Genomic DNA, 26,977 nt, shown 5'->3' on the forward strand with positions numbered 1-26,977 from the left:
TTGTACTAAATTGGATAGATAAATGGTGTTCTGAATCTTTGTTTTTAAATTCAAGATACTCCTACTTTTGTCTTTACTGCTTCCTCTTCAGGAGCTGCCTGTGTTTGTAATGGTCTTAAGAATAAGCTTAACTGGAAATAACATGTTGAGGGGAACCTCTATCACATGGAGTACTTTGCAGCTTTATCACCACACTTTCAGGCTAAATCAGACCAGATTTTAAATTAGATGTCAAATAGGATAAAAATTTAGAGAAAGGAGGCTGACTGCTCAGAGACAGCTACTTTTTCATCTTAGTTTGCTGTAAATTTTCCAGGAAGCTCTATGAATCATTATCTTGTTGTCCACAACACAGACAAGTCACGAGCCATTAATAGTACTGAAATGAAAGAACAGGCCGTTTTGCCTTGTCTAAATGAATTTTCTCTTAGATGGCAAGCACAACTGTCAAGCTGGAGAGAGATTTCTTGATGGAGAAGACAATTCAGAACTGTTGCAAAGGCCTTGCATGCATGAAGTTTTGGTTGTTTATAGAGGGAAAGGACTGTTATATCTTTTTGAAATACACCTTAAGCTACCTAGAGAACTCAGCTACCAGCCTAAGCATTGCCCACAGGTATTAGTGCTAATAACAGCATGAGCAATGTCCCCACAATATGTAATTAATGGTGCTTTTACAGTCAGCCTTCTAGGTTAGCTGAGTAAAATTATTTGACCTATTCTTTTCGAAAACAGTTGAAATTGTCAGTTCTCCTGAGAAGTTTTAAATTTATATGGCCAAATGTCAATTAAACAGGTTCAGAAGTTTCAGCTAATAAACAAGTATAAAAATGACTGGCTAACAACTTCAGCATGGATCATATTCTGCAGCGAAGGGCATCTCATTTCAAATCCTCTTCAAGAAATATTAACATCCAAGTGTTCTTAAGGTCCTATTCATTCTCCCTGACCAGGAAATCAACAGGATTCTATCACTTTTCATGGCTTTCTACCATTCAAGCAGCTCTTCATCAGAGATGTCCCAATTTGAAAGAAAAGAAAAGAAAAGAAAAGAAAAGAAAAGAAAAGAAAAGAAAAGAAAAGAAAAGAAAAGAAAAGAAAAGAAAAGAAAAGAAAAGAAAAGANGAAAAGAAAAGAAAAGAAAAGAAAAGAAAAGAAAAGAAAAGAAAAGAAAAGAAAAGAAAAGAAAAGAAAAGAAAAGAAAAGAAAAGAAAAGAAAAAGAAAAACTCCAACACCTTTATCCTTTATACTATTTTCCCAGTAACAGATCTTCTACAGGATAGATTCTCTGCTCAAGCTCAGTTTTAAGAGAAGTATGTGATGCTTTAGCTTTGAGTGTGGCATTATATATAGCATATAACTCAGAAAAAATTCACATCATCTGCTACAATCAGATCCAGAACTAAATACTCAGTAAATGGGAGCTGCAGACAAACAGATATGTGGTTTAAATGGGCTCCAGCAACCAGACGTATAAAACTTGCCACAAACAGTTTTCTRTATATTGAAAGCTTGGATAAATTGTTCACGGACCTTTCAACATCCATTTATGTGGAGGAGGAAGAGTGGGAAGAGAAAGCTGCAAATMCAGAATAATCAAATCATACATCCATCAGCCCTCCCACTCGTTCTCTCTTTCTTCCAAGCTATAGTGCTTAAAAAACTGAAAACTTGAACATTTCAGCTAAACTTTTTATAATTTCAGATGTCTATTTTTATACCTTTTTAAGATTTTAAAGATGTAAATCAGCAGATTCAAAGCTATTACTTCCCAGAGTGTAGCATAGCCACCCTGAGGCAYATTAAGATATTAATTCAACAAGACAAACAACGTTGTAAATACTCCATGTATCAGAGAGAGCTGACAGGCAGTTGCAGTGGGAATAATGTTGAATTTGCTTGTTGGCAATAGTACATTTAAATTCTCAGCCAGATATCCTTTTCACTTAACAGAACTGAAGATAAGTGGAAGGTGCAAAACCAGGGCTTATCCCGCTGCTGTGATTTGGGAATGCAGAACAAGGTGATGACAGGCAGGTGAATTACCAGGTGTCACAGCGAGCACACGCGTGGCTGAGTTTAGGTCAGAGTCAGACAAGCCCTGTCAGATAGACCATAACTGCAGATAGCAATTTATTTGCGCTGTGTGCTAGTGACAGCTTCAGCACTGCATACGAAGTGCCACAGTGAACCCTACGCCAATCCCCGATTTACCTTCATGCCGAAAGTAAATATCGTGATGACAATTTTAAACACCAAAGCCAAGGCGAGCTGCCACATYGCCGTGTAGACTCCAGGGCCAGCAGGTCTGTCAGGAATGTCATCCACAGGCCGGGTCATGTTTGGGTCATTGATATAGTCACAGAGCTGCGAGGACTCCAGGGCGCCGCAGTCGTTGAAGAGCTCTGAGATCAGCTCGCTGGTGCTCCTCCGGGTGTACGGGTTAGGGTAGGCGATAATGGCGGTGATAGCAGTTATCACGATAACCTCCAGGACTGGGTATTTCCCAAGCCTGGTGGTTTTTCGCCTCCTGCACCAGGCAATGTTGCACCGGATAAACAGGGTCCCCCAGAGACCACCGAAGACGCCGAGCAGAATGAAAGGGAAAAGCTCCGCCATGTACCAGGGGGTATGATACTCCACGTAGAAAAGGACCAGTCGGCTGTTTCCAAAAGGATTGATGGATCTCAGTGTGAAGGCAGCCACAAGAGCAGCAAAAAATGACCTCCAGAGGGTTTTCAGTGGAAAGTAATAACTGACCTAAAACCAAGCAGAGACAGTAAATGTTTCACTGAGTGGGATAGAGGGTGTTTCTTTTAATTATTCGCTTGAGCGTTCTGCATGGTAGGCCACTGTATGTGCATTTCATCTGTGTACATGTGTGTGTGTGTTTCATCTGCGATTATGCCTACGACTTCACTAGGAATATCTGGGTTACTCCTGGTTGTGGCCACAGCCCGAATGTATTCACTAATGTGTTAGAGAAGGCATTTTCCGACTTCAGAGGGGGAGCTGCAACCAATTAAAATTTGATGACTCCTAAAATYGAAGTTGCTAGATAGGGAAAATAAGATGGGTACTGAAAAGCTTGGGCCATGCGGTAACAAGCTGAAAGCTGCAGAAAGCTCAGCACTATTTCCAGATAGAACGATTTCATTCGTTTCCAAGAGACTAGAACTCTTCTTTTACCTAAGTAATGCTAAAATATCTGGTTATTTCTAGAAAACAAAGATCATTTGTGCTTTAAAAGAAAGTTAACATAAAAATATTTGAAAAATAAAGAGGAATCTTAGAAAAAGGAATCAATTGAAAATATTTGTATCAAAACAAGTGAACTGCCAGGTCTTACCTCTTCCAAACTAAAAAGTACACCTCCAATTGGAGCTCCAAAGGCAACAGAAACTCCTGCAGCTGCTGCAGCTGAAAGCACCTACAAAGCAAATATTTACGTACAAGGCATGAATTTTTCGAAAAACTGCATATCTGCAAAGCGGAAGAAAAAGTGGTCTGAGCCAACCTCACCTCTCTTCTCTTTCCTTCATTTTTGCTGTACTTTGAGAAAAGGCTGCTGAAGAAGTTTCCACAGCAACAGGCCACGTGAACTAACGGCCCTTCTTTCCCAAGGCTGAGGCCTGAAGATACCACCAGAACCAAGGTGACTGTTTTGATTAAAAGTGTCCACTTTCCCAGGTAGCCCCTAATAATGAACCCACTCAAGATGGTTTTTATCTGGAAAGCAGGAAGAACATGTTGAAGAGCTGAAAAAACCTTTTCTACTCTGAACTTGCAAATGGAGTTAAAAGCTATCTCAGATTGCTTGAAAAGCGACAGTGATGGAGAGAACAAAAACTTAGGTAGAGCAACTTTCCCTCAGTGATATCTGACCAGGRGTTAAGTAGACCACACTTTTACAGTTATTATGGGTGGTCCCCTGCATCGGTAAAGAGTTTCACAGAGATCAGTGGAAATATGAAACTCCTATATATCTTCTTGGCTTATAGAATCAGAATTAAACTAGACTGAACAAAGCTAGAAAAAGCTAATAAACAATCTTAGACTTCTCCCTGTTAAAACAAGAAAAATGTTCTAAATATTTGGAATGGCYGTGCCATAGAAACATGCAAGTATTACAAAATGGTAAGGTCCAAGAGATCTTATTTTTACACATTTCCTTTTATTTTTTCATAGGAGTGTCTAAACACAATGCATGAGCTATGAACACAGGCTATAGGGGGAGTTCAGACTTGGAACCAGGCCSTTTAAGCATGCTGGAACTGAAGGCTATCCTCACATGCACTATATCACCTGAAAATAATGTTTTGGGGGAGTTGAGCGAGGGTTCATGCCCACTTTTAACAGTAAAAGGCTGAACTAGAATATGGAGTTGTATTGTCAGAGATTGATAAGCTTCTGCTTTATTGGCCTTGGTAAAAAAGGAAATTGACTGAAAATGATCAAGTTACATTTTAGTGGTTTCATCTTAACAGTCAATACTACTAAAGACACTTATTGCAAATACATGCAAGTATCAGGTAAAACTGATACTGAATAGCATAAAAACCTGAAACTTGTTTTCCAAAAACTATATTTAAAGTTAATTATAAAAACTTACAAAAACTGCTGCCTTCATTAGAAGGTTCCTCATTTTAACAGTTTAAATATGCACTGAGGCTCAATATTTAAAATATTAGAAATTAAGTAGAGATTTTGGCTGCCATAATGCTGCCATGCCAGTGTGACATTGTGTTCAAGTCAGAAGCAGGACAGCCATGCACTTTTCAGGTATACGGAATGATGGGCATTTCACATCTTCAGTTGCTTGGGTAATCTTAGCTTTGTAGCCCTCCCTCTCTGGTTTTTTTACATCTGTTTCTGTTTTTTGTTTAAATCTTAGCTTAAAATATGTCTGTCATTTTTAACTGAGTCAAGTAATTTAATTCACAAAATTTTCTGTATAACCTTTTAATGAGTAGATGCATCAGCCACATAATGTTGGAGTCCATAAAGACTTAATTCAAAGTCTAGCAATGAAGAGTGGGTACAGTAACTGTCACACTGACACTTGAAAATATTCTATTATGAAGAATTTATATGGATACCACGAAGACAAATTAGACAAAGGAATGAAGATAAATGAGTCAGAAAGACAGTTTTCAGACAACTCGTTCCCATTCTGTTTTATAGTACAGTCCTGGAGTGGGAAAAGGTCACAAATAATATTTTCTTTGTTTTGTTTGAGTTTTGGATATCCATCCATGAAGAGAAACTCACCTCTGGGATTCCAGAGCCACAAGCATAGGGAGCAAACACTCTGACCAGAGAGACTGCCAGGAAAGCAAAACATAGAGCCCACATAATGTATAGAAAATAGTTTAGAATGTAAGCACTTGCACCCTAGAAAAATAACAGTAACAAACATTGTTAGACAAATGCAGTTTACTGACTCTCATGCTTCTGCTAGGGATCACAATAGCATAGAGCCAAGTCTTTTCATTTACATGCTAGCTGCTGCTTTTGCTCAGGAAGAACAAACAATTTTATATACTCCAACAACTTTCTTATCCATGTAATATATATTTAACCCAATCCATATAGTTTGTTTGCAACAGATCCAACTGCCTTACACAGAACATTCTTCAAATACTAAAAAAAAAGTTAACCATATAAAATTCTGAAACATCAAACAAATCTGATATAACGGTATATACACAATGGTAATAAAAAAGCATCCGACGAAGGAATATGCTGTGTTCACCCCATGCTGGGTTTCTCTGAGGTGCTAGCTGTGTTTAGTAATCCCCTTGGCTAATCATAATGGCCAAGAAGTGAAAAGGGATGAAATCCTGAAATCTTTTTTTCTGAGGGCTGATATTCAAGGTTGAGCTCTCCACACTACTGGCAATCCTTTCAAACTATATCTCTGTATATATTAATCACAAGTTCAGTTCTCAAAGTGGAAGGGTAAAAGCATAAATATATCTTCTAAATGACACTATCTATGATAGATTTGAAAATCATTTGAAAACCTGATAGCTTGACAAATCCTACTCAAACACATCTCCATCATTTTTGCCCTGATATTACAAAAGCGTTCTAGTCTATAAAACATATCTTCAAGCTAAATAGCTTAGCTTTACTGACAGAATGGAAATGATAATGATCATCAGCCACACTTTACTGTGCAGTGCTGTAGCAAAAGTGTAGACTGTAGTGACCTTCAAGTTCTCTGTCTATCTCAATAATGAATCAAAATTATAGTTAAAATCTGCATTAAAATACCATCTTCCTTCACAGGAATAATTTTTGAGAAGAGTTTCAACAAAATGTATCTTACGCCAAAAACACTATCTAGACAGACAAAAAAGAACACAGTCAGAGGCATAAAATTGGTACAAGAAGTTTAAGCTGTCAATAATCTCCTTCAGCAACATGACACTACAAAATAAAAAAAGATAAACCTCAGATCATGAACTGGTATGAATCCTTCACCTCTAAGTGAACTCCTCCTACAGGATGCAAACCCAGCTGCTCAAGAACATCAGGGCCCTTGTCTTTGCTCTGCAGGACAGAAGCCTGGATATCAACATTAAGATAAATCAAGCAGGAAAACAGGCATTAATCAGCTGTATCATATCTTCAGTTAACAGAGCTGGCCAAATTCAATTCCCAGTCACTGAAAACCTAGAGCTGAAAAGTCTCCCTGTTCACAGTCATGCAAAAAATCAACTTTTAACAGCATGGATGCTTGCTAGCATTATTTTTCAGGTCTCTATCCAAACAAAAAGATGATAGAGAACCACTGCCCTTATCCTGATGAATGAATTCSGAAGAAGATCAATTCCTTAGGTTCCTGCTGTGCTTGCTTCTGCTATCAGCCAGCTTCACTCATAACAGCAGAAGAGCAATACCTTATCCCAAATTCCCTGAGACTAAGCAGTCACAGATTCCACACTCACAGTGATTGACACCCATGGATCTTTGTTGCTACAGCTGAAACTGTCTGTCTCATTTCCTTGTGAATCTCTTCTCCTAGTGTTTTCAATTAAAACCAGCTATGGCAATATTCACTCTTCCTCTAGAGAAAACTCTGGATATGGTGCTCCAGGCAAAATTCTCTCATCAGTGTGAACCTGAATTAGCTCCAAAGAAGACCAATGCCCTTACAAGTATTTGGTCCTAAACTGTTCAACTAAAGCTGCAGTTTTGATTCCAAATTCACTTGAGTCAAGTTAACATTGTTTCTTTTAACTTCCTACTCTTTCACATCTCAGAAGTCACATGAACTCTGTGTCAGCTCGTTACTGCAATCACATATACACCTACTTCACTCTATCTAGCCAGACCCCACAGGGGCTATTTGGCCAGTTCAGTGTTATCCCTTGAGACAACTCTAACTGTTACATTTTCCAGATACCTGGCATTCTGCAGGTCCAACCCAGCAATTTTAACAATTAATAATAATAAAGCCTTTGGGAAAAGTAGTAGTAACTCACTATAGCAAATGACTTATTCCTCATTCATTGCTATTCTGAAGGCCCTGAATCAGTAAAAGTCTTAAGTATGTACACTGGAATCAGAGACATATAAAATTCATAGGCAGAGATGACCCTGCAAAGACTTTTCCTGCTAACAGCTCAAAGGACTAACCTTGGCAACAACAATGATGAAGCAAGCAAGTGAGAAAAACTTAGGATTTTAGTTTGTAAGAACTAGCAATATTTCAAATCTGGTTTCAGTCTAACGCAGATTGAATGGAACACTGTTGAAAACAACCCTCACAAATACATGATACTGAAATAAAATACATGCTTCAGGATGCCATCCATCACACACTTATACTACCATTCTATAAAGCTTGAGAGCTCTACTCCGACTCAATTTGGGATCTCAGAGGTTGCAGACTCCCTCCTGTGGACTCTGCAGCAATGTCCCTCCTCAAGGCTCTCAAGCCTGACAGATTCAAAGCTGTTAAAGAAGAAAGCAGGCTTCAGGTACAGAAGGGCTTCTAAGTCTTTCAATTTTCATCTTTGTGATAGGAAATCAAAAAGCMCTAGCTTGGGAATCCAGCCCATCACAGGATCCAGCGTCAGGAGCCATGAAGAACACATGGTCCTCTGTCTGCCTATATAGACAYGAGGAACTAGAAATGGGATCCTCATCTCTGGTGCAGTCGAGGTTAGAATCAAGCTGTATCTGCAGAATAGGGAAGTTTGGGGTCATCAAATATTGGCTACWGAATCAGTTTATGATGTACCTGAAGTGGGTGGCATCTGAAGTGCTTTTATGCACCCACTGCAGCCCACTGGATTTGTACCTTTGAAATTCTCCTTCATCATAAAATTCTTCACCTGCTCTTTGGAAGCAGTTCAGGACCAGAGGGATGAACAATATTATTGCCCTCTAAAACAGWGATTAAGGAAGAAAACATAGCCCTGTATGTTTCAGATGTGCTATCATGTTTACCATAATAAATTTATATCAAGATGCCACTTTGGGCTCATTTTATAAGAGGACTAGAATGAAATCGTTTTCAAGAGATGCCATAGGAAATGTTAAAATTCTCAGGGAGAACGTATGTACACAGATTATCACAGTCATAAATGGCCAAAATCGCACAGAAGAACTGGCCTAAATCTTAATCCTCAAAATGTCAACTTTAGTTGGCTATGATAGGAGTCACAGTCATGCATGAAAAGTAGACAAGTCTGACCAGAGTACCTTTAGGGAAATTGCTCCAAGAACTTTTTGCCTAAAATGTGCTCTAAATTAGTCCTTCTGTGCACTGCTGTTTTATAGGTCTGTTACTCAAATGTCTAGTACAAAGTGAGGCAATTTGTAAAGAAAATGAAAAATTATCCAGAAACTGAACTAAACAGAATGTATTTTAATCACTTCTAGAGGATTCTGTACAAGTACAGAGATCATGCAAAGCTTGCCCATATTGTAAATCTTTTGCTACAGAACRGAATTTTTATGTTTCGTATTCATAGTTTTTGGTGGCGTATTAGTCTTTGATTCTGATTTCCGTGTAACAGTAACTTTAATATTACAGTATCCATCGGTCATTGCAGCTGGAAACACACAGCTTTTAGAGGCCAACTTGTTTTGAGCAACTAATACTAACTCCATATGACTTTTTTTTTCACTGTGACAATATACTAGAGGGTCAGAAGTCCAGTTTGAATACAGAGTGAGCAAAGTTTCATGGTGTCCATCTAAATGCTACTTTTTTGCAGCCTACAGCATACAATAGKCATGAATTCTGAGTTCATGTAGCAGGTGAAAGCAATATATATTCTCAAAGATATGCTCCATTTATATACTCCAGCACTTCAGAGTAACAGCATGTTGAACACATGCACGGGATTTCCAAATCCCATAACGATTGTAACATTCTCTCTTTTTCTCCTTTCTCATGTTTTTGGTTCCTTTAAATTACAACATCATCCCCAGTCCTGCAACTTTATACCAGGACAATATTTCTTCAGTGTTACAAAGAGACAACCATCTGTTTATGAAGACCAACAAAAACCTGGTGATCCTCTGGCAGAAGGAAGTTTGGAGCTAGGAACTAACAACTGTACAGAAGAGATTTGTGCCTGAGARTAAATGGTGGGAATATTCAACAACAGTGAGCACCGCATTACTTTCACTGCTGTTAATTACAATTATGGAAAATTGGGCCATACATATTCACAGACACTCTCATCTGGTGTTATTTCCACTGTAAACTAAAAGCAGCACTAAACTAAGCACAAATGACAAAACATTTGTACAGCAAGGAAGCTGCCCATGCAAACTTTCCAGCAGGATCACCTCCAAATTGAAGAAGACCTGAGGCAATCTCTCTGACTTACTTGCACATTTTTGAATTCTGATATATCACCTTGTCAGAGATGCCTTTTCCCATTAAAATACACCTTTTCTTCCCCAATTATGGACCAAACTGCTTTACTAGATACTAAAAAAAGAAATCCCACCACACACTTCAGGATCTGATAAGCCAGTTCTCTCCAACGCCACATCCCTCCCACCTATATTCAGAGTTGCCTTATCTGAATCACCTATACAAATGCAAGATTTTTTTCAACACACTAATTTTGCCCAAAAGATTGAGTTTTGGAGTGCTCAGTACTATTCAATACATTGAATAACTTAGGTCAAAAATTAAACAGATTGTCATATCTTTAATAAGAGAATCATCTGCTAAAAATATAGAAAGGCTTTCTTTGATGTCTTCAAAACAAAACATCCACACATTTTGCTTTGAAGTAGCATTCTTTGTATTAAAAATTACCACAGTTGAAAAAAGGGGATAGAAACTAGTTTTTTAAATATAAGTTTCATATCAGTTCAGATCAGTTCTTTCCCCTCCCTTCTCTTCCCCTCTCCCCCTGCAAATATTTTAATTTGATCATCTCCCAGTGAGTCCATTATTGCCTCAGCTTTTGGTGCTAGCCAAATATTTTGCTATCTGATAAAGAAACTAATTTCAAGGGCATAACAAGCAGTTCACATGCAGTTCCCACTATTTCTCACAGCACTTGAATACAAAATACGTCTGCAGCCCTGAAAATTTCCTCCTAAATGTATTTGTCAGGGGCAATCTTTTTTCTCCAAGAAAACTATGTTTGGAATAAGAGTTTGGATAGAAGCTAAGGTCCTCCGGTGGTTATGTTATGAGTGTTATGAAATACTCCTTTGTTTTAAAAGTGATAAAAAAGAGCTCTCATACAGTTTTCCAATTTCCATTGCATGTGACACTGAAACAAGGGGACCTATCCCAAGGTAAGCAGATATTACTTGCAGAAATATTTCTTTTACAACACACTCGGTTTATTACTTTCTCTTTCAGAGGAACTCGCCGGAGGGAATATCAGAAGGTATGAAAAAAGGGCATTCCCTAGCCTGCTGAGACTCCAGCCTAATCAGGTCTCCCGTACCTCAGACTGGTTTACAAGAAGTTCAGACCATTTYTGCCACTGGGGACATTTGTCCCTGTCATCAAATGTAGTTTCATTAGACGTCCAGCAGCACTGCTCGTGGCTGTACCAGAATGCAGATAAGCAGACACCCTCCTTCAGGTCTGTCATCCAATCCACAGCTAAATCTATCACTCCAGCCAATGTGCCTGGAAAAAGAAATGCATGAAAAAAAATGTGACATAAAAATTAGCAGGAATTACAAAATCACAGGGAGAATACATCTAGTTGTAATAAAAGCAAAAATACACCATCTGGAGAACTAGCTCCAAAGACATTAGTAATGTAGGGCCTGATCCTGCAGTCTATTCCAGCTAGGTGCACCATTAGAGCGATATCAGTGGGACTTCACTCAGGGTCTCTGTATCCATAGTAGGCTGCAGGGCTGAAACCATGTGGTGTGTTTAGGGAGTGGGCAAGAAGACGTGTACTTTCCTATAGTTACTCTGGCCCCAGCACAACGACCTTGAAAAAGATTGATTTCAGAAACAGTAAGGAGGCCAAATTTGGACTTATGAACTTAAAGGAACCAGACCAATGTTACATGCAGAATAAAACTATTCTTCAAATCCCCTCTTTGTAAGGTTTGCACTTTATTTCATAAGCAGTTTTGCCTAGAAATTACATAGAGCAACAGTGACATCCAGCGGTTGACAGAAAAGCATAAAATTTATATTGCGAGTCCATCCCACATTACCAGCACYGTAAAACAGATGTGTCCCCTTATGCAATACCAGTGTGAATGCGGAGGATGGAAGAAGTCAGAACACAGAAATGACATGCTTGCTTATCTGCTTGTGAGTCCCTATGTATTTAGTTACTGGAAAGCATTAAACAACTAAGTGATAAAAAAATAATAGTAATATTATAAAAACCCCTCTCACAAAATGTGAAGTCTGAAACTGTTTCATAGATAAAGTCAGCAATATTTTTATGGTTAATCATTTATTCAATAAGCAATAAAATTTCAAGAAACCTTTCACAGATTTGAGCAGAATTCATCAATTCCTTTCATCARGAGAAAAATGTTAAGGTTTGAGAAAAGGCAGAACTGTTCATGTTTACTTTTCCAAAAGTTTACTTTTGCATCACCTGCCACAAACCCAATGAAGGAAAGGCAGGGTTGCTCCCCTTACCCCTAACTGCTAGCGCACAGAGGTGGATTCAAGAGCTAGTTTGTTCTGAGACAAAAGTTTTCTGCTTTTCATTTCTGTGAAAGAAGAAAATAAATATTTCAGGTAATTCAGCCATGTGTGACCTTTCTATTTCACCATAGAAACAAAAAAAAAAGAATCGAATGTACACAAGGCTTCATCTTGTCGTGCCTTTAGGAAGGATACCTGTCACCACACTGAGACTAGCAATATGACTGTGGTAGCAATGAAGAGTTTTATGTCCTACAGGAACAGTCTGAAGAACTACACAGATTTACCAGATAAGAGCACAAAAAAGGCTACAGCAAGGAGCTCTGTTATCTGCACCAAGGATTTTTCTCATAAAGACCTTGGCTTTCTCTTGCTTACCCTTCTCTCCAGTTTCACAAGTTTCTGTGGAAGCAATAAACTGTATCCTCAGATAAATCACTGTTGTTAGTTATGTCATCAYGTGTAGTTTTGTGAGTTTTGTGATGAACTCTGAATTCTCTGCCTCCTTAGATTTTCTGAAAGTTTCAGGAAATAGCACAAAGGAGCCTCAGCCCTTGGACACAAGSACAAAATGCTGTGTGTCTTGCACTTGTTGATGGACATTTGTCATTCTCTGTAGTACTCCAGGCTTCAAAACTCACATCAGACTATTCAGTATTAATGCTATTTAGCAGAGGGTGCAAAGGAAGGCAGGCTATTGAATATTTTTTCCTGATAAAGTGACCTGCCGTAAAGTGAGTAACAGATTGAGGGACAAAATTCAATTCTCTAATGTAACAGGTTCACATCTACCGCAGCACCTCTAAGGAAATGTGTTTAAGTAAGTATGCTACTGATCTAATCCTTTTTGCCAAATGCTTTGGGGATCTACATAAAGAGGAAAGTGCTACGTGCAGTTTATTATACACGCTTTACAAAAAATAAAATCATGAGAGGAGAAAGCCAGCACTTGCAGAGTCATGGTGCAGTAGATATTGCTTCATAAGCCAAGAGATCAAGACTGAAATTTTTACATGTTCTGAGAAATTTTTACAAGTTAACAGCTTTAAGTCAAATCAATGGAAGTTGTAGACTGCTYGGTATGTCAGAAAGTCAAGCCTTTAATTTTTTTTGTGCTAACCATGGCTGTGTAGGCATGTCACTGCACCTCTCAACATAGTAGAAGGGCTCTCCATACCTCTCCTTTAGAAGGGCTGAACTTTCTCCCTCCCAGAATAATAAAAAATAACGAAGCACTCCAAAGCCAGGAAATAATGAAGTCCCCTTTYTTGATATTAGTCTTTCCCCTCTCTTTCTTTCTTTGGTTGATGATTGCCAAACACATATCCTTCAAAACCCTCTAACAAGAATATTAAAACTTTGTTTTGAAAAACATGGGGTTTTTGTAGGCACTTGTGCCAAAAAAATGTATCATTCAAGTRGCATGGGAATGAAATACAAGGGAGATTTTTACATGTCCAGTTCCAGTACATTGTTTGTTATATAGTTTTAGAAAATATAGAGTCTTTTGCTATCTTCTATAAGCAGCACCTATCTTCAGCTGGTTAGTTGGGTTAGATATTTAGGTTAGGGGATGACCGCTGCATTGCAAGCAGGAAGATGGCCAAAGTAAAACACAGAATTCATTAAAAACAAGTGCCTAAGCRTTGGGCTTACTGGCACTCACCCCTAAAATGTTTAGGCCCATTTCCTCATACATAACTCAGTGTTTCTCTAAAAAACGTGAAAAATGTCTGACTGACACAGGCCCCAGATAGTACTCAATATCCTTTTCCTCTTGAACATCTCTTGAGCCATTTGYCCCTAATCTCTGCACCAAGCAGCATTCCTGGATGTTACTGTTCCTTCTCCTCTTCCAAAAGAGCAAGATCTGTCTCCCAAGGCCTCATTTCAAGAAGCTTCTTAGTGCTTTGTCAATCATGTGCCATGGTCATAAGCCATCTGCATAGCATCTGAGGGTTTGAGACCCAGTAGGTGCATGGTTGTAGAAGGGCAAGCTCAGCTGTTGGAGCTAACTAGGTTGGACTGTTGTGGTGGTGAGGTGTTCTACTAATATACTTGGGCAGTTTCTCTGCACAAAGTTATGTAAAACTTTGGTCTGATCCAAAACAGTTGCTGTTATGTTCTCAAAATATTTATGCATGCTCTAACTTCAAAGCTGTCCCTGCTGTGAGCTGGAGGCCAGACCAAACATCCTCTAGAGGTTCTTCTCCTACCTAGGCTTTTCTAGGGCTTGAACGAAGGATACTGTTCCACTGACACTTTAAAAATGCCATGAGCGATGGCTACTGCCAAAGGGTGGTCCCATCCTTCCCTGTCTCTCAGTGCCTTCCCTTCAGCAATGTTTTCCTAGCACCAACACTTGTACAGCCCTGTGGTGAACAACTCTACTGATGCAGTTGAAAACTAATGTGGTGAAAACCCATTTTTTTCACCAGATCAGTTCCCAGGTCCAAGTCCTGTTCAAATATACATGCACAAGGCAATGTGGCCTCATGGCTGGGGCACTGAAGGACCAGGGTTTCTCTTTTTGGTCCCATCAGTCTATCATGACTGCAGAAGTACGTCCTTCTAAAGTGCTGCAAAATCTGAAAGATAGAGTTAACTATATTGGTAAGGCAGAGGTTTCTAGGTGATTTTAAACTCGTTGACCTGAGTAACTTTTCCAAGAGCTTTTAGGAACCTGCCGCRCACCTTTCTTCCTCTGTTCTTCTGCCTCCCCAGAAGTCCCACCTGAGCCTTCACCCCAAGCAAGGGACAGCAGCAGCTGCATGCTCCTCATACCCTGGATACTACTGCTGCTGCTTTCTTCTCCCCTCCCAGACCTTGCTGTCCCCTTTCCTCACCTTCAGCAGTGTCTGGACTCAGAGGTAGCAAATAGCTACCTGATATTAAGCTCCCAAGAGCTTGCTCTGTTGCTGTGCACATGAGCCAGGCTGCTCCCCAAAACAGTATTCCCTACTTAGAGAAGATGGGCTGCCAGGATGACTAAACAAGGCCATGCGGACCTCCAGCAGCAGGACCTCAGTGCAGGTAGTAGCTTCTACTCGAATAGCAAAAGAGGAACTGTGGAGGAGCAAGGCTGCTGCAGAGCTGGCCCTGTTTAGTCATATAAGCRTCCTCCTGGCAGCCCATCTTCTCCAAGCAGACAATACTCCAAGCAGAGAGGGAAATGGTGTGTGAAGTACCTCTCGACTGCATTACAAACCTCATCTCCTCCTTTGTTCATGTCTGGTCTACCTACATTCTGCCATCAACCTACATACAACCACTCATCAATAATCTCCAGTTCAAACAGGTGCTTATCCCTCAGTGAGGCTGAGACGGTGAATCTCCATCTTTGCCCTGCCCCAGAAATGCTGGAGGCATAGATCACAGATGTTATTTCCAATAGCAGGAAGCAAAAGTCTACAGGGCTGTGAGGATGTTGTGGGAGACAGTGTCAAAAGTCTTACTAAACCATCAAACCACAAAATAAATCACAAAAAAAATAGTTCATCAAAATATGCCAGAATGTCACTTCAGCAATGATGATTTCCTAAGAACTTCCCCAGTAATTCTCAAACTTTTAAATAGCTATAATAAACATATTAACTTGATCATTGGTAAGCAAGAAATTCACACTGGACCTGGCTGGAAACTGTGTGAAATTTTGCATCATGCTGTTACCAAGCAGCCTGATACAAGAGCACCCTGATATGAATGAAAAAGCATAAAAAACACTAACAGCAGCTGTTTCAACTCAGTAATAGAAGTGCAGTTTTCCAAGTTGGAAGATGTGCTAAACTGAGTTGGAGACAGGAGAAACTCGGGAAATTAATGAATTTGCCATCTGAGTTTGTGCAGGTAGTTAAATATGTAATGTCTGTCTGGCTTGGGAGCAGATTTGGAACTAAGTATGAAAGTGTATTTTCCCTTCCTGTATATATAGAGAAAATAACCCAGTGAATCTAGTGGTTTACAAAGCTTCCCTTTGATCATACACAACCATCATTCTCTTTCTGCACATCATACTATGCACTTACAGAATTAAATTAACTGAAAACAAGTTAAAAACCCTAACAAATAAAATTTACTGGTGTGACTCAAAGGTTGGGAAAGTCAAATCAGTCCATCACAGGTAAAGCATTCAGATGCATATTTCCAAAAGCAATAGAAAATCCCCTTATTTGTGAATAACTTTTTCTAGGTCAGCACTAAGCAGAAGGCTTGGCAAGTGAGTATTATTTTCATTAAATACTATAACTGCATGGATGCATAACTGTCTTTTAGCTTGAAACATCAGCATACAGACAATGAAGGAAAATCAGAAGCAGATGGCACTGCAGCAAATCTGGGTGACATGGTTCTGGATACAACTCTAACTTGCACATACCTGCCAGTAGTCCTATGAGAAGCATTACAACCCATCCTGACCAAGCGTCCAGCAAACTCTTGATGAATTCCCATATGGATTCCTTACTTTTGCTTGTAATCTGAAATAATATATATTTTTATATATATCATATACATATATATATATATATATATGTATGTATATATATATACACRCACACATATGCATGTTGCTGATTCAGGCTGACACAGTTTCACTATACCATGTTTACAACAAAAACTGTTTCACTTACTGGACMGGGTATACACAGTTCCTCAGCTCCCTACTCTCTCCAATCCCAATCACATTTAGAGATGCTCTTGTTCATTCTGATTAAGTAACAGGAAGCGTTTTCAGATCGACAAACTCAAGACATACCACATACATTTTTCATAAATCCTACTCAAATTATACAAGCAATTAGGAAGCAATAATTCTGGAAACTTGCTTGTTTTTCCCGTTAGGATGACTGTAACTCAGGGGCTGTGACGCTTTAAAGCCTGTCCCTTTTACCTTTCTGTGCCTGTCAGTGTCACGTGATTTCTCTCGCAGCCAGTCAATGGTGTGGAAATCTTCGTAAGTCCCAACGTCAGGGAAAGGCTCATCCAAAAAATCCATCAGGTTGCCAGAACCATTCATGTCTCCTGCATTAACCATATTAGGGTCTGTAGGTGGGGGAAGAAAAATCATTTCAATAAATCCATGTAGCTTGCCAGACATTTCYGAATCAAGTTTTCCAAAATTCCACCACAAACCACAAAGTCAAGTTAGCCTCAGTTCACACTCCTAGGAGGCACTTATTGAAATCTATGCAATGCCACTAGGAGAAGTATATTGCTAAAGACTACTCCAATGGCTTAGCAAATTCTTAAAAGCACATACAAAAAGCATAGCATCAAAGGGCAGAATTACCAGCTTTCCTGAAAACAGAGCCCCAAAACTCAGGATGCTTCAAGGGTTCCTCTGCAATGATACATCCTGATCACATCCTCTGCATGATCACATCCTGAAGAAGCGCCCTGCCTGCTAGGAGGTCATTTAGTAGTCAAGGTGATTAGCTCAGAAAACAAATGATAATTCACTAGAATTTACTACTCTTCATGGCAAATCAGAACTGCAAAACGCTTACACTGCACTCTTTACACTACAGTGTCATCTGTTCCTTCACATGCAGATCTCCCTGCTTTGATGTACATTTCACCTACAGCTCAAAACAATTCTTTTAAAAGGTTAAGTTTGAGAATACAATATACCTACTCCATACAAGATCTGGAAAGGTAGTATCTTCTTCAAGTTTTCTTCTCAAGGGCTAGGAGCAGAACTACTGTTGGGGGAACCTGGGTGGTTACCTTCTGTCYCACAGGCAAACTCTCCATATTTGCTTTTAAGAAAGTAGGAGGAGAAACAGCCACCACATGACCTACTAGAGCACAAGAGGAAAGGTAAAGATACCCATCCCCAAGCAGTAACGGCCAGCTACCAGAGGACTTTGATAGTTAGAAGGAGATCAGAGTAGGCTGTGAAATAAGATACACTCYAGAGCCATAAGAGTCAATCTAACAAGGAGACTGAGTGGACGTTTTCAGCCCAGAAGTTCCTGGGGAGATGCTCTCCATGTTTACAGACTTAGAGGTATGAAAGAACTAAAATATCCATGCCCATTTCTCAGAAGCCCTGCAAACTCTACCTAGTTTTTACAGTGATCATAAACAAAGCATAAAAAACTTAGAACCACCATACCTCTCTCTCCCACAGAGACCTCAGCAGCATCTGGTTAGGTGCAAAAATGACTTCACTGAAAGGAAAGGTCCCAAGGTAGTCACTACTACGACAGACTCCGGAAAAGGCTGATGTCATGCCTGATGAGAGGAGTCTCTAGCAGCATACAAATCTAGTGAATAAAGTAATTTAGCTACACAGGGTTGGATTCACCTATTTAACTTCAGCTACCCAGAATTTTGGTGTCTAGACTGTAGCAACTATCCAAGCTGCTTCTAGCGACAGAGAAAGATGTGTTGCTCTAAAGAGCAATTAATCATATCCACAAAATAAGTATCTAGGAAATGGGATCTTTGGGAGAGTACCCATGGTCTGTAGTCTAAAGTGGCTAGCTAAAATGTGGCTAACTATAGATAAGGTTAGAAGGACCTCAACAATAATACACAACAAAAAAATGATGATGGATACAGACTTTAGGAACTTTAGGGAAACAGCTCTGCAGAGTTTTTAACTCCTTGAGAGATACAARATAACTTTTGCAGGTGACTAGTAAGSTTAGTACAATACTAAACACTGTGACCTGCATCTTTCTTCTGATATAGACATCATGATTTCATATGTACATAATTTCGATCTTTGAATCAGTGAGAAATATCCCAATTCTACAATTAGAGTATGTAAAAATGTGGCAAATAAGTTTTAATCAACTGTTCATGAACCCTAGTATTTTGTTATGCTCAGTCCTCTTTATTAACTTCTTTTTCCCCCCTTTAATCTTCAGCTGTTTTACTTGAATCTTATCCATTTAATTTTTTTTCTCTGGTAGTGATTTCTGGGATATAACAAGTATCACTGCTCAGCATTGTGAGTGTCTGCTTCTTTGCACTCTGCTGGATAGGACTTTTTGGACTACACAGGCAATGTGCTCAGCATAAGCAGCTGAGAAAAGCATTATCTTACAGGCAAACAGCAGGTCACCATTATAATTTTATAGAAGCACTTTTAAGTGCGGAAATCAAATAATCTCCAAGCACCACGGCATGTTTGTCTGAAAGAGAATCAAGCAAGGGAGTCACAGCCTGGGGAAGAAAACCAAATGTGGAACAGGTGTCTCATACAGCACTGTTTGCGAGCAAACACTCTGCCGCAGGACTGAGGCAATTTAAAAAGCAGCAGTTTAAAGGAGTGACAATTGAAAATAGCAGTACTTAGCAAAACAGATGGGAACACACTCCTACGTTTCATGAGGGAAATGAGAGTCTGAATGTGGGATGCTATGGCTGACACCAGGTAGCTGAAGTTGCAAGTGGATCTTGACTTCAGTGTCTTGTCTGAGAACTGGAACGGGAAGCTGAAACCAGGTGAATGGACTAGACCAGGCTATTATTTTGTACCACCGTGCTAGGAAGGAAGACTGTACAGATATTTTGCAGGCTGTTTACTTCAATCAATTGTTTTTTGCATAATTAAAAAGTACCTGTAAAGAATATGTAGTTCAAACTGCTTGCCTGTAACTAGGCAATCCCCCCTATAATATAAACAAACTTCTGGGAACTGATGTGCTGCAAGTATTGGCCTTTTTCCTTAATGCTACAAGAAAGCTACCCAAAACATTGGTTATATCACATTAAAAAAAATAGCTTTTTATGTATGTTGCCAAGGCTCAACACATGACAGTATTGTGATGGATAATACTAGGCCAGACCACAAGTATGTAGGATAATTGCACTCTCAGCCTGCATCTACCCAGAATACGTGCTACAGAACATGTTCAGGGAGCAAGAAAAGCCCTAGGCATAACAGGGCCATGGAAGACTTAGAAAACAAACCAATTTTGGACTCTCTGTAGCCTTCCGATAACTTGATGTAGAAATTGAAGCTGTATAAATATCAGGCTTCACTTCAAATACCATACTCTTTAAAGCAGAGATGTGATATCAGATTATGAAAGTCCTAATTAGTAAACAAACAATTAGCAAACAAACTCTGGCTTTGTGTGGAACTGTGAACTGAATACTAAAGAATTCCCATTTCATGTCCCAAGCTTAAAGCACCAAACATTTCCTTATTTCTCTTTAATTTACATTTATTTATCTCACCTAACTTAGGCTTCTGAAACAAAGCATCTTCAAAGCTTATTTCAGGATGAGCTAACTTGTCCTCTAGAAATGCTTGTTTCTCTGCTGGCAGTACTGAACCTAACACAAATAGCATAGATATTTTAGTTTAAYGCCCATAGGTTAAGGGCAAACAAATCTCATCCAAAGATGAATTGCAGCCAAGTGTACTAGAGCAATCCACTCTGACTGATGGCAAAAGTATGAGCATTACTGATACGAGTTGTCTCATCTAAGATTAGAAATCTGCGCTAGACTCTAGACACTGAAATCTTCCACAGCCAATGAGGAGAGAAGAGCTCCTTTCAGGCGCAATTTAGCTGCTGTTCTTAGATATCTGCTTTAGAACGAGGTGAATTGTTCCCTAACAACACTGCCAATTTCCATTCACYGGTTGCAGCTGTCGGACCGTAAGCACCCACATCTCATCAAATGAGTCTGACCCTGACAATCCAAGAAAAACCGGTGCAACAAATATACACGCAGAATTAGTAAGGAATGCAACTCTTAACCATTCCTGCCACATGAACGTCTAAGAGACCTGGATGCTTTGACAAACCTTATATATTGAAAGGTCTTGAATCTTTCTACATTGCTGGGTAACTTCTTATTATACGCATTTTGTCCCTTTTTCTTTCTGCATCTTAGATATCCTTGCTGTCCTTTTCACTGCTTTTCCAGGTGCTGATAATTTGTGTAATAGCAAATATTTCCTGGTTGGTCCCCTATTCTTCTCCCAATAATTCCTGACATTCCAATAGCTTTTCCTAGGGCACACATCCAACATTTTCATTAAATGATCTGCTATAACACCAAGATATATTTCATGAGAGACAGTGGCTCATTTGAAGCCTGTAATTTTATGTTCTTTTAGGGACATTCTCCTCATTACTCTGGCTTTATTGACTCTGATGTATATCCACTATCCCCTGTGACTTCATATAGTGATATCCTTCTTCAGCTCTTCACAGTGATCTCTCATTTTTACTAAATATTTTAGTACATCTAAAACTAAGCATTTTTTTCCAATACTCTGTTTTAATATTTGCTGATAGATTCCTGCTAAAAGCTGAATGAGGAAACAAAATATTGAACTAAATATTTCCTGAACTCAGAGAGTTACTTCCAGGAGTCTGATTAGGAGATTTCCCTGGATTTCAAGATCCCTGGATCTCAGATCACTGCTGTYCTGTAGAAGGAGGAAGGTCCTGGCAAAGATCAATTCATAAATCAGGAGAGGCCATGGTGCTAGACTGGGGATTGAGCCTCTCCCGACTGCCCCTGAACATCTTCCAGAGGGGTTAGGTCAACCTGACACTCACTCCCAGATCTYGCAACTAACAGAGTCTGATGCTTGATATTTTCAAGTCAGAAAGAAGTAGACACTGCCCTAAAAATGCTGAGGTGTGGCATGAGAGAGGCTGGAAATAAGAATAAAAGATCAAGCCCCAGGAGGAGCCTATGAGGCTTGATGATTGTAATTACAATTGTAATTACAATGACAATTGATAATTGTCAGATAATTTAGAAATATTTTATCACTGAATCCTCCAATGAAAAGAGGGCAAAAAAAGAGAGCAGGGCCTACAAACAAGCCCAGGATACTAACACAGTGAGCAGGAAGAGGTTGGGACACACCAACAAGCACAGCAGGTGCTGCACAGACTTCAGTTCTCCTCTGTTACGTTCCCCCGGGTTTTATTATTTTCTAACAGATGAAAGRTAGTATTGTTATTATATTTAAGGACATGTTTTTTCTGTAGGTATCTCAGTGAGTGAATTCATCTTCTTGTGATTCAGACCAGCTGTATGATACACTGCAGCTTGGAGCTAGGTTTTATGGAAAAGTGATAAATTACATTTATAATAGAAATACTGACAACCTTGCAGCTTTATAATACTGTTGCATGTATGAATGCAAAAGCCACAGATAGAAGAGCTGTATCTGTGAAYTGACATTCTAGGTATTATGTTGACTGATCTGAACCAAAATATATTTGACATGGCAAGCACAGACAAAAACATCCCACGGTTCAAAGAAGTTGAAACGTATACTGATGGGAAACAACTAGCTGAACAGTCATCAAAGAAAAAGTCTTGGCATTTGCCTGTTTCTATTAGACTTGCTAGTTCCATGCTACATTCTCTTCATCCTGTTTTCTGTTTTAATTGGACACATTGCACCAAAGCAAGCAGTGGACTTTTTAATGCAATTCCAACAAGTTTCAAGTTACTTTCAACAGATCACAGTTACTGAATTATTTTAACACCTAAAATATTTCTAGCAGATGAACACTCACCTATATGCTTTCATCTTTATGCTGCTTTCCTTGAGGATAGTAGTGTGGGTTTCGCTATATGAAACATAACAATATGCAAGCAGCAACAGATATCTCTTTCAGTGACTAACCTGCTATAGAAAAAGTAAGAAATAAATCTGGTAAGAAAATGAAGGAAGAAAAGGGAAGCCTAAAAGAGCATTGCAAGTTCCTTAATTCATATTTGTTTGGCGTTACTTTTCCAGGGCATCCAAAGTGTCATCTATTCCATCTCTACCAAATGTGGCATGAATTAGCTGACATGTAAAAGCAGAATTCAKTATGCCTCAGGGCTTTCTATGCTGTGATGTCAGTATTCATACAGTGAGAAACCAGGGGAGGTTCTACTTCATATGCAAGGCTTTTTAAATGATTTACAGTAATTTTAATCATCACTCCACCAAAGGTGAATGTACCATGGATCTGAATGAGTGATCCAATAAGTTGTGCTTGTACTATGTGATATGACAGCATACAATGACTAAAGGGGAGGCAGTGAAAATCCCCAGGACTTATTTTTCATAGTACCTGATTATAAACAATGCAATCTTACTATTTTACTAGATGGCAAGAAAAAAAAACATAAAATTCCTTCATTCTGATGGATGATTTGTCACTTTCTGAGGCCCTGATATTTATATTGACTCTTCTGAGTATTGTAAGCTCAAAAAAAAGCTATGCATTGTGCCCCAGTCTCACAGCCATTAACAATTCTTATCACAAGCTGCTCAGTGTGATCTGCTAAGCAAAGGCATCTCCATTTTTTTGTGAYTTATTCTGTCAAATGAAATGGCCTTGTTATTCCCTGCCTGCTATAGTCTATGCCATTTTCTGGCACAGACCCATTGTCTCAATCTACAGTCATGAAACATGATGTTTCTGCTGCTTRGTGACCATAATCTTGGTAGATCCTTCAGAGCTGAGATAGGGTTCAAACACCTTCTGGCATGCCCTGCCTGCACCCTGTAAGCACTCAAGTCACAGCGAGACCTGGGWGCTCTACCAGGCTCTGTCCATTCTCCATGCCAAGGGAGTTACACCCAGTCATACAGATGGAAACAGAGAACTCTCCACCTAAGCCTCAAATCTAGATCGTTAGGAGATCAGTGCTGTCTTCAGAGCGAGCTAAAGAAGTCAGCTTTCAGAAAGAGGCTCAGATGAAGGCCTCATGAGTCAGAATAAGATATTGTTGAGGGCCTGTGCAGGGAAGTGGTCTCAGAACRGAAAGCAGTTACACAGCGGCCCTCCAGTATCTCCTAGCAGGAGAAAACAGGTGCAATAGTGCAGGAAGTCAGTAAGCAAGGTTATTACAAGGTCACTGAAATAGATGAATAAAAAGTRCACATTAGGGATCTGATGCAAATGACCTTTGGAGAAGGGACTGGGAGACCTAGGTTTGTTTAGCCTGGAGACAAGAAGGTGAAGGGGGAAATGTAATTCCACTTCCATTATCTAAAAGGGGGCTATAGAGAAGACAGAGAAAGATTCTTCTCAAAGGTGCATAGTAAAAGGTCATAGGAAATGGTCACTGCTGCAGCAAGGGAAATTTCTTTGGGATGCATGGGGGGGGGAGGAGGAAAAAATACCCCCAGAATTCTCCACAGTAAGACCAGCTAAGCACTGGATAATGTTGTTCAGAGAGCTAACATATACCCAGTCCCTGGATGAATTTCAAAACTTGACTGGGCAAAGTCCTGAGCAACCCCATGTAACTTTAAACTCGGCCCTGCTTTCAGAAAGAGGTTGGACTAGAAGACCTCCAGAGGCCCCCTTTCAACCAAATTTTCTGATGATTCTCAGTGTTTGAGGATACACAGTACCAAAGTCTGCCAAAGGAGCAGAACCTGTGGGCCTCGCCAAGTCTAGTTTGACAAGATGGATGCTTTCCAGCTCTGTATCAGCATGTTATTATTTGTCTTGTTCATGTTTAGAGCAGATCATATCTGAGTCACCTCACCAATCAGCTTCCAAAATGTCAGTTACAATAGTTTGCATCTAGATAGGCTGTATGATTTCAAGGCCATGCTCTGAGATCTGGACTGATTACAGATTAGAAGTAATTGTTCCATTTTTTTCAGGCCATGTTAGATGTGTCAACAAGGACATTTCTTCTTTGAAAGGGTCCAAAAAGAGTTCAGGGAAGTGACAGCAATATATGAAGATGAACAAGCTATCCATGAAAGAGAGCAGCCGTCTGTGGATGGCAATGGATGCTCAAGAGAGAATGAACAGTGTGGCTCTAGCAGAAGAACACAGGTTGCACTGCAGCTCTCTGTGCTCCCATCAAAGCTACTCATTCAAAGAAAGGGTTGGATTTGCTGAGRAGACAGAAAAATAATTTATTACATTTTCCTGTATATTGTAGATGTCAATATTAAAAAATAGGGCTGCATCCTATTCTGCCAATGCAGGCACTAACATGGTTTTCTACATAAGATCAGCATATAGACAGCTAATGATGTCATGCCCTTGCAACAGAAGGATGGTTTAAATCAAAGATGTCTAGAGTTTGTTCCAAACACCATGAAAAAGGTATTCAAAACTCACAAATCATTTATATACCTCAGTGTTGATAGAAGCACTTTACAGACACTTGTAGACAGGAGTGAATGAGGATAAAGAAAAAGGGATGAAATAAGGGTTTGAAGGTCAATAGATTTTTTTTTCTTTCCTTTTTTAGAGAGACTTAGATTTACTCATAAAATTGGTGGAGGAAAAAAGACCCCCCCCCCCCCCCCCCCCAAAAAAAAACATAGCTATGTGAAAGTCTATAGAAGCAAAGAAAAGAATGCAAGAAAAGGCTCCGTCTTGCTCCCTCCAAGAAGAAAAGGAACTGAAGCCAAGCTGAGGCCATCTTGCCCAGCCCACAAACAGGCCTGCTCGACCTCACCATCACATCAGTCTACTTGCCTCATTCAAAGACATCTAATAAATCATTCTCTTAGCCTTTTACTTTCTATGCAGAACATTTCATAATGTTGAAGTGATGATGTAAATAACCAGGTAACGTAATTCAAATAGTTATTTACATGATTATTCCAGAAATACCTGATTTTGTGAGCAAATATCACACAGGTAGTATCACTGGGATCCACATTGCCATATACTGGAGGTGGGAAGAAAGGCTTCATATTTCATTTCTGTCAGTTCTTTGATATTTAGAGATAAAAGATGTTTGTGTTAAGCTCCAGAAACTGAACTTCAAAGTATTATGAAACCTAAGTTGTCCATATCTATGATACAGGAAATCTTAGTGGGTTTTTTGTTGTTTTTTTAAAAAAAGACTTCCATATTAACAACTAACTACATATACGAGCGGATGATCTAATAACAGCTATAGGACATCTCACTTCACTCAGTATATAGGAGGCAGTTAAGGGGTTATGAAACATTATTCTAAGCTAGTAAAATGCTATCAAGTAATGATATACCAGATCTCTTTAGAAAAAGCAAGCAGGCTGAATCACTACTAAGTTAAACTGGCAGTTTTCTGTAGGTTGAAAAAGATCTGCAGGGAATTTAAGACTCTTCATTTTAAAAGTCTCAGACTGAACAATCTGGCTGATTAATTATTTATTCTGTTTTAACAGTGTTTTTTTGAAAAATGTTAAAATGGCCTTGAGTTAGAACAAGGTCCTGACTCGTCAGAAACTAAAAAAAAAAAATCTCAGAACCTGGCTACAGGCCTTTTTAGAAATATAACACAGCACATCAGAAGTGGAGAACAGTTCAACTGGGAAAAGAAGAAGAGGGAAGAAGAGATTAGAACTGCTAAATTCATTTCTTATCATTCTAACTGCAGGGCTCCCATACTTGAATAAATAATGCAGCAAATTTCTACCACCTCCCAAAATACAATAGCAGATAGGCTGCAATATCTGGAACATCATTTTAAAATATTGCAGTATTTGCATGCATGGCTCCGTTACCACATAGTTTCCTGCTATGATAGGGCAGGCAAGCTAACTACAGTAGATCTTTGAAGTGTAGTTTTACCCCAACTAACCTCTATGGAAAAAATTATGAAGCCACAGCAGAGCTCAAAAAACATAGGGCATCAGATCATAGGGGAGATGTCCTGGAAGAAAGGGCGGGGGAACACATCTGGGATAAAAGGTGGAAAATTGAGACACAAAAGGCTGCTCCAGACTGAACCACAGTCTCCAAACGTTCGTTCTCAGTTGCTGCACGTGCTAATGGCACGAGCGCAGCGGTGATAGCGGAGCTGGCCAGGAACGCCGGCGAAGCGAGGCACGGGGGGCCCTGGCGCACATGGCAGCTCAAAGGCCAGCACAAGCTGTGTCCTTGGCAGCGCAGTGG

The 26,977-nt window shown here is 39.5% G+C and overlaps 1 protein-coding gene across 1 annotated transcript in view; it reads right to left on the bottom strand.

The window, feature by feature from the left end:
• Nucleotides 1–17,163, bottom strand: part of CLCN4 (Cl-/H+ antiporter 4) — a 31,153-nt gene extending 13,990 nt beyond the window's left edge. The window contains exons 1-7 of the mRNA XM_085321478.1: nt 17,017–17,163; nt 16,504–16,603; nt 10,945–11,132; nt 5,273–5,395; nt 3,524–3,730; nt 3,351–3,431; nt 2,216–2,761 (exon numbers count right to left, since the gene is read on the bottom strand). Of these exons, the coding sequence (XP_085177604.1) occupies nt 2,216–2,761; nt 3,351–3,431; nt 3,524–3,730; nt 5,273–5,395; nt 10,945–11,132; nt 16,504–16,603; nt 17,017–17,160 (1,389 nt within the window). The 5' untranslated portion in view covers nt 17,161–17,163. The remainder of the gene's footprint in view (nt 1–2,215; nt 2,762–3,350; nt 3,432–3,523; nt 3,731–5,272; nt 5,396–10,944; nt 11,133–16,503; nt 16,604–17,016) is intronic.
• Nucleotides 17,164–26,977: the final 9,814 nt, after the last annotated feature.

Source organism: Rhea americana, unplaced genomic scaffold (assembly GCF_003343005.1).
Source record: "Rhea americana isolate MKP2758 unplaced genomic scaffold, rheAme1 scaffold_7, whole genome shotgun sequence".
NCBI lineage: Eukaryota > Metazoa > Chordata > Aves > Rheiformes > Rheidae > Rhea > Rhea americana.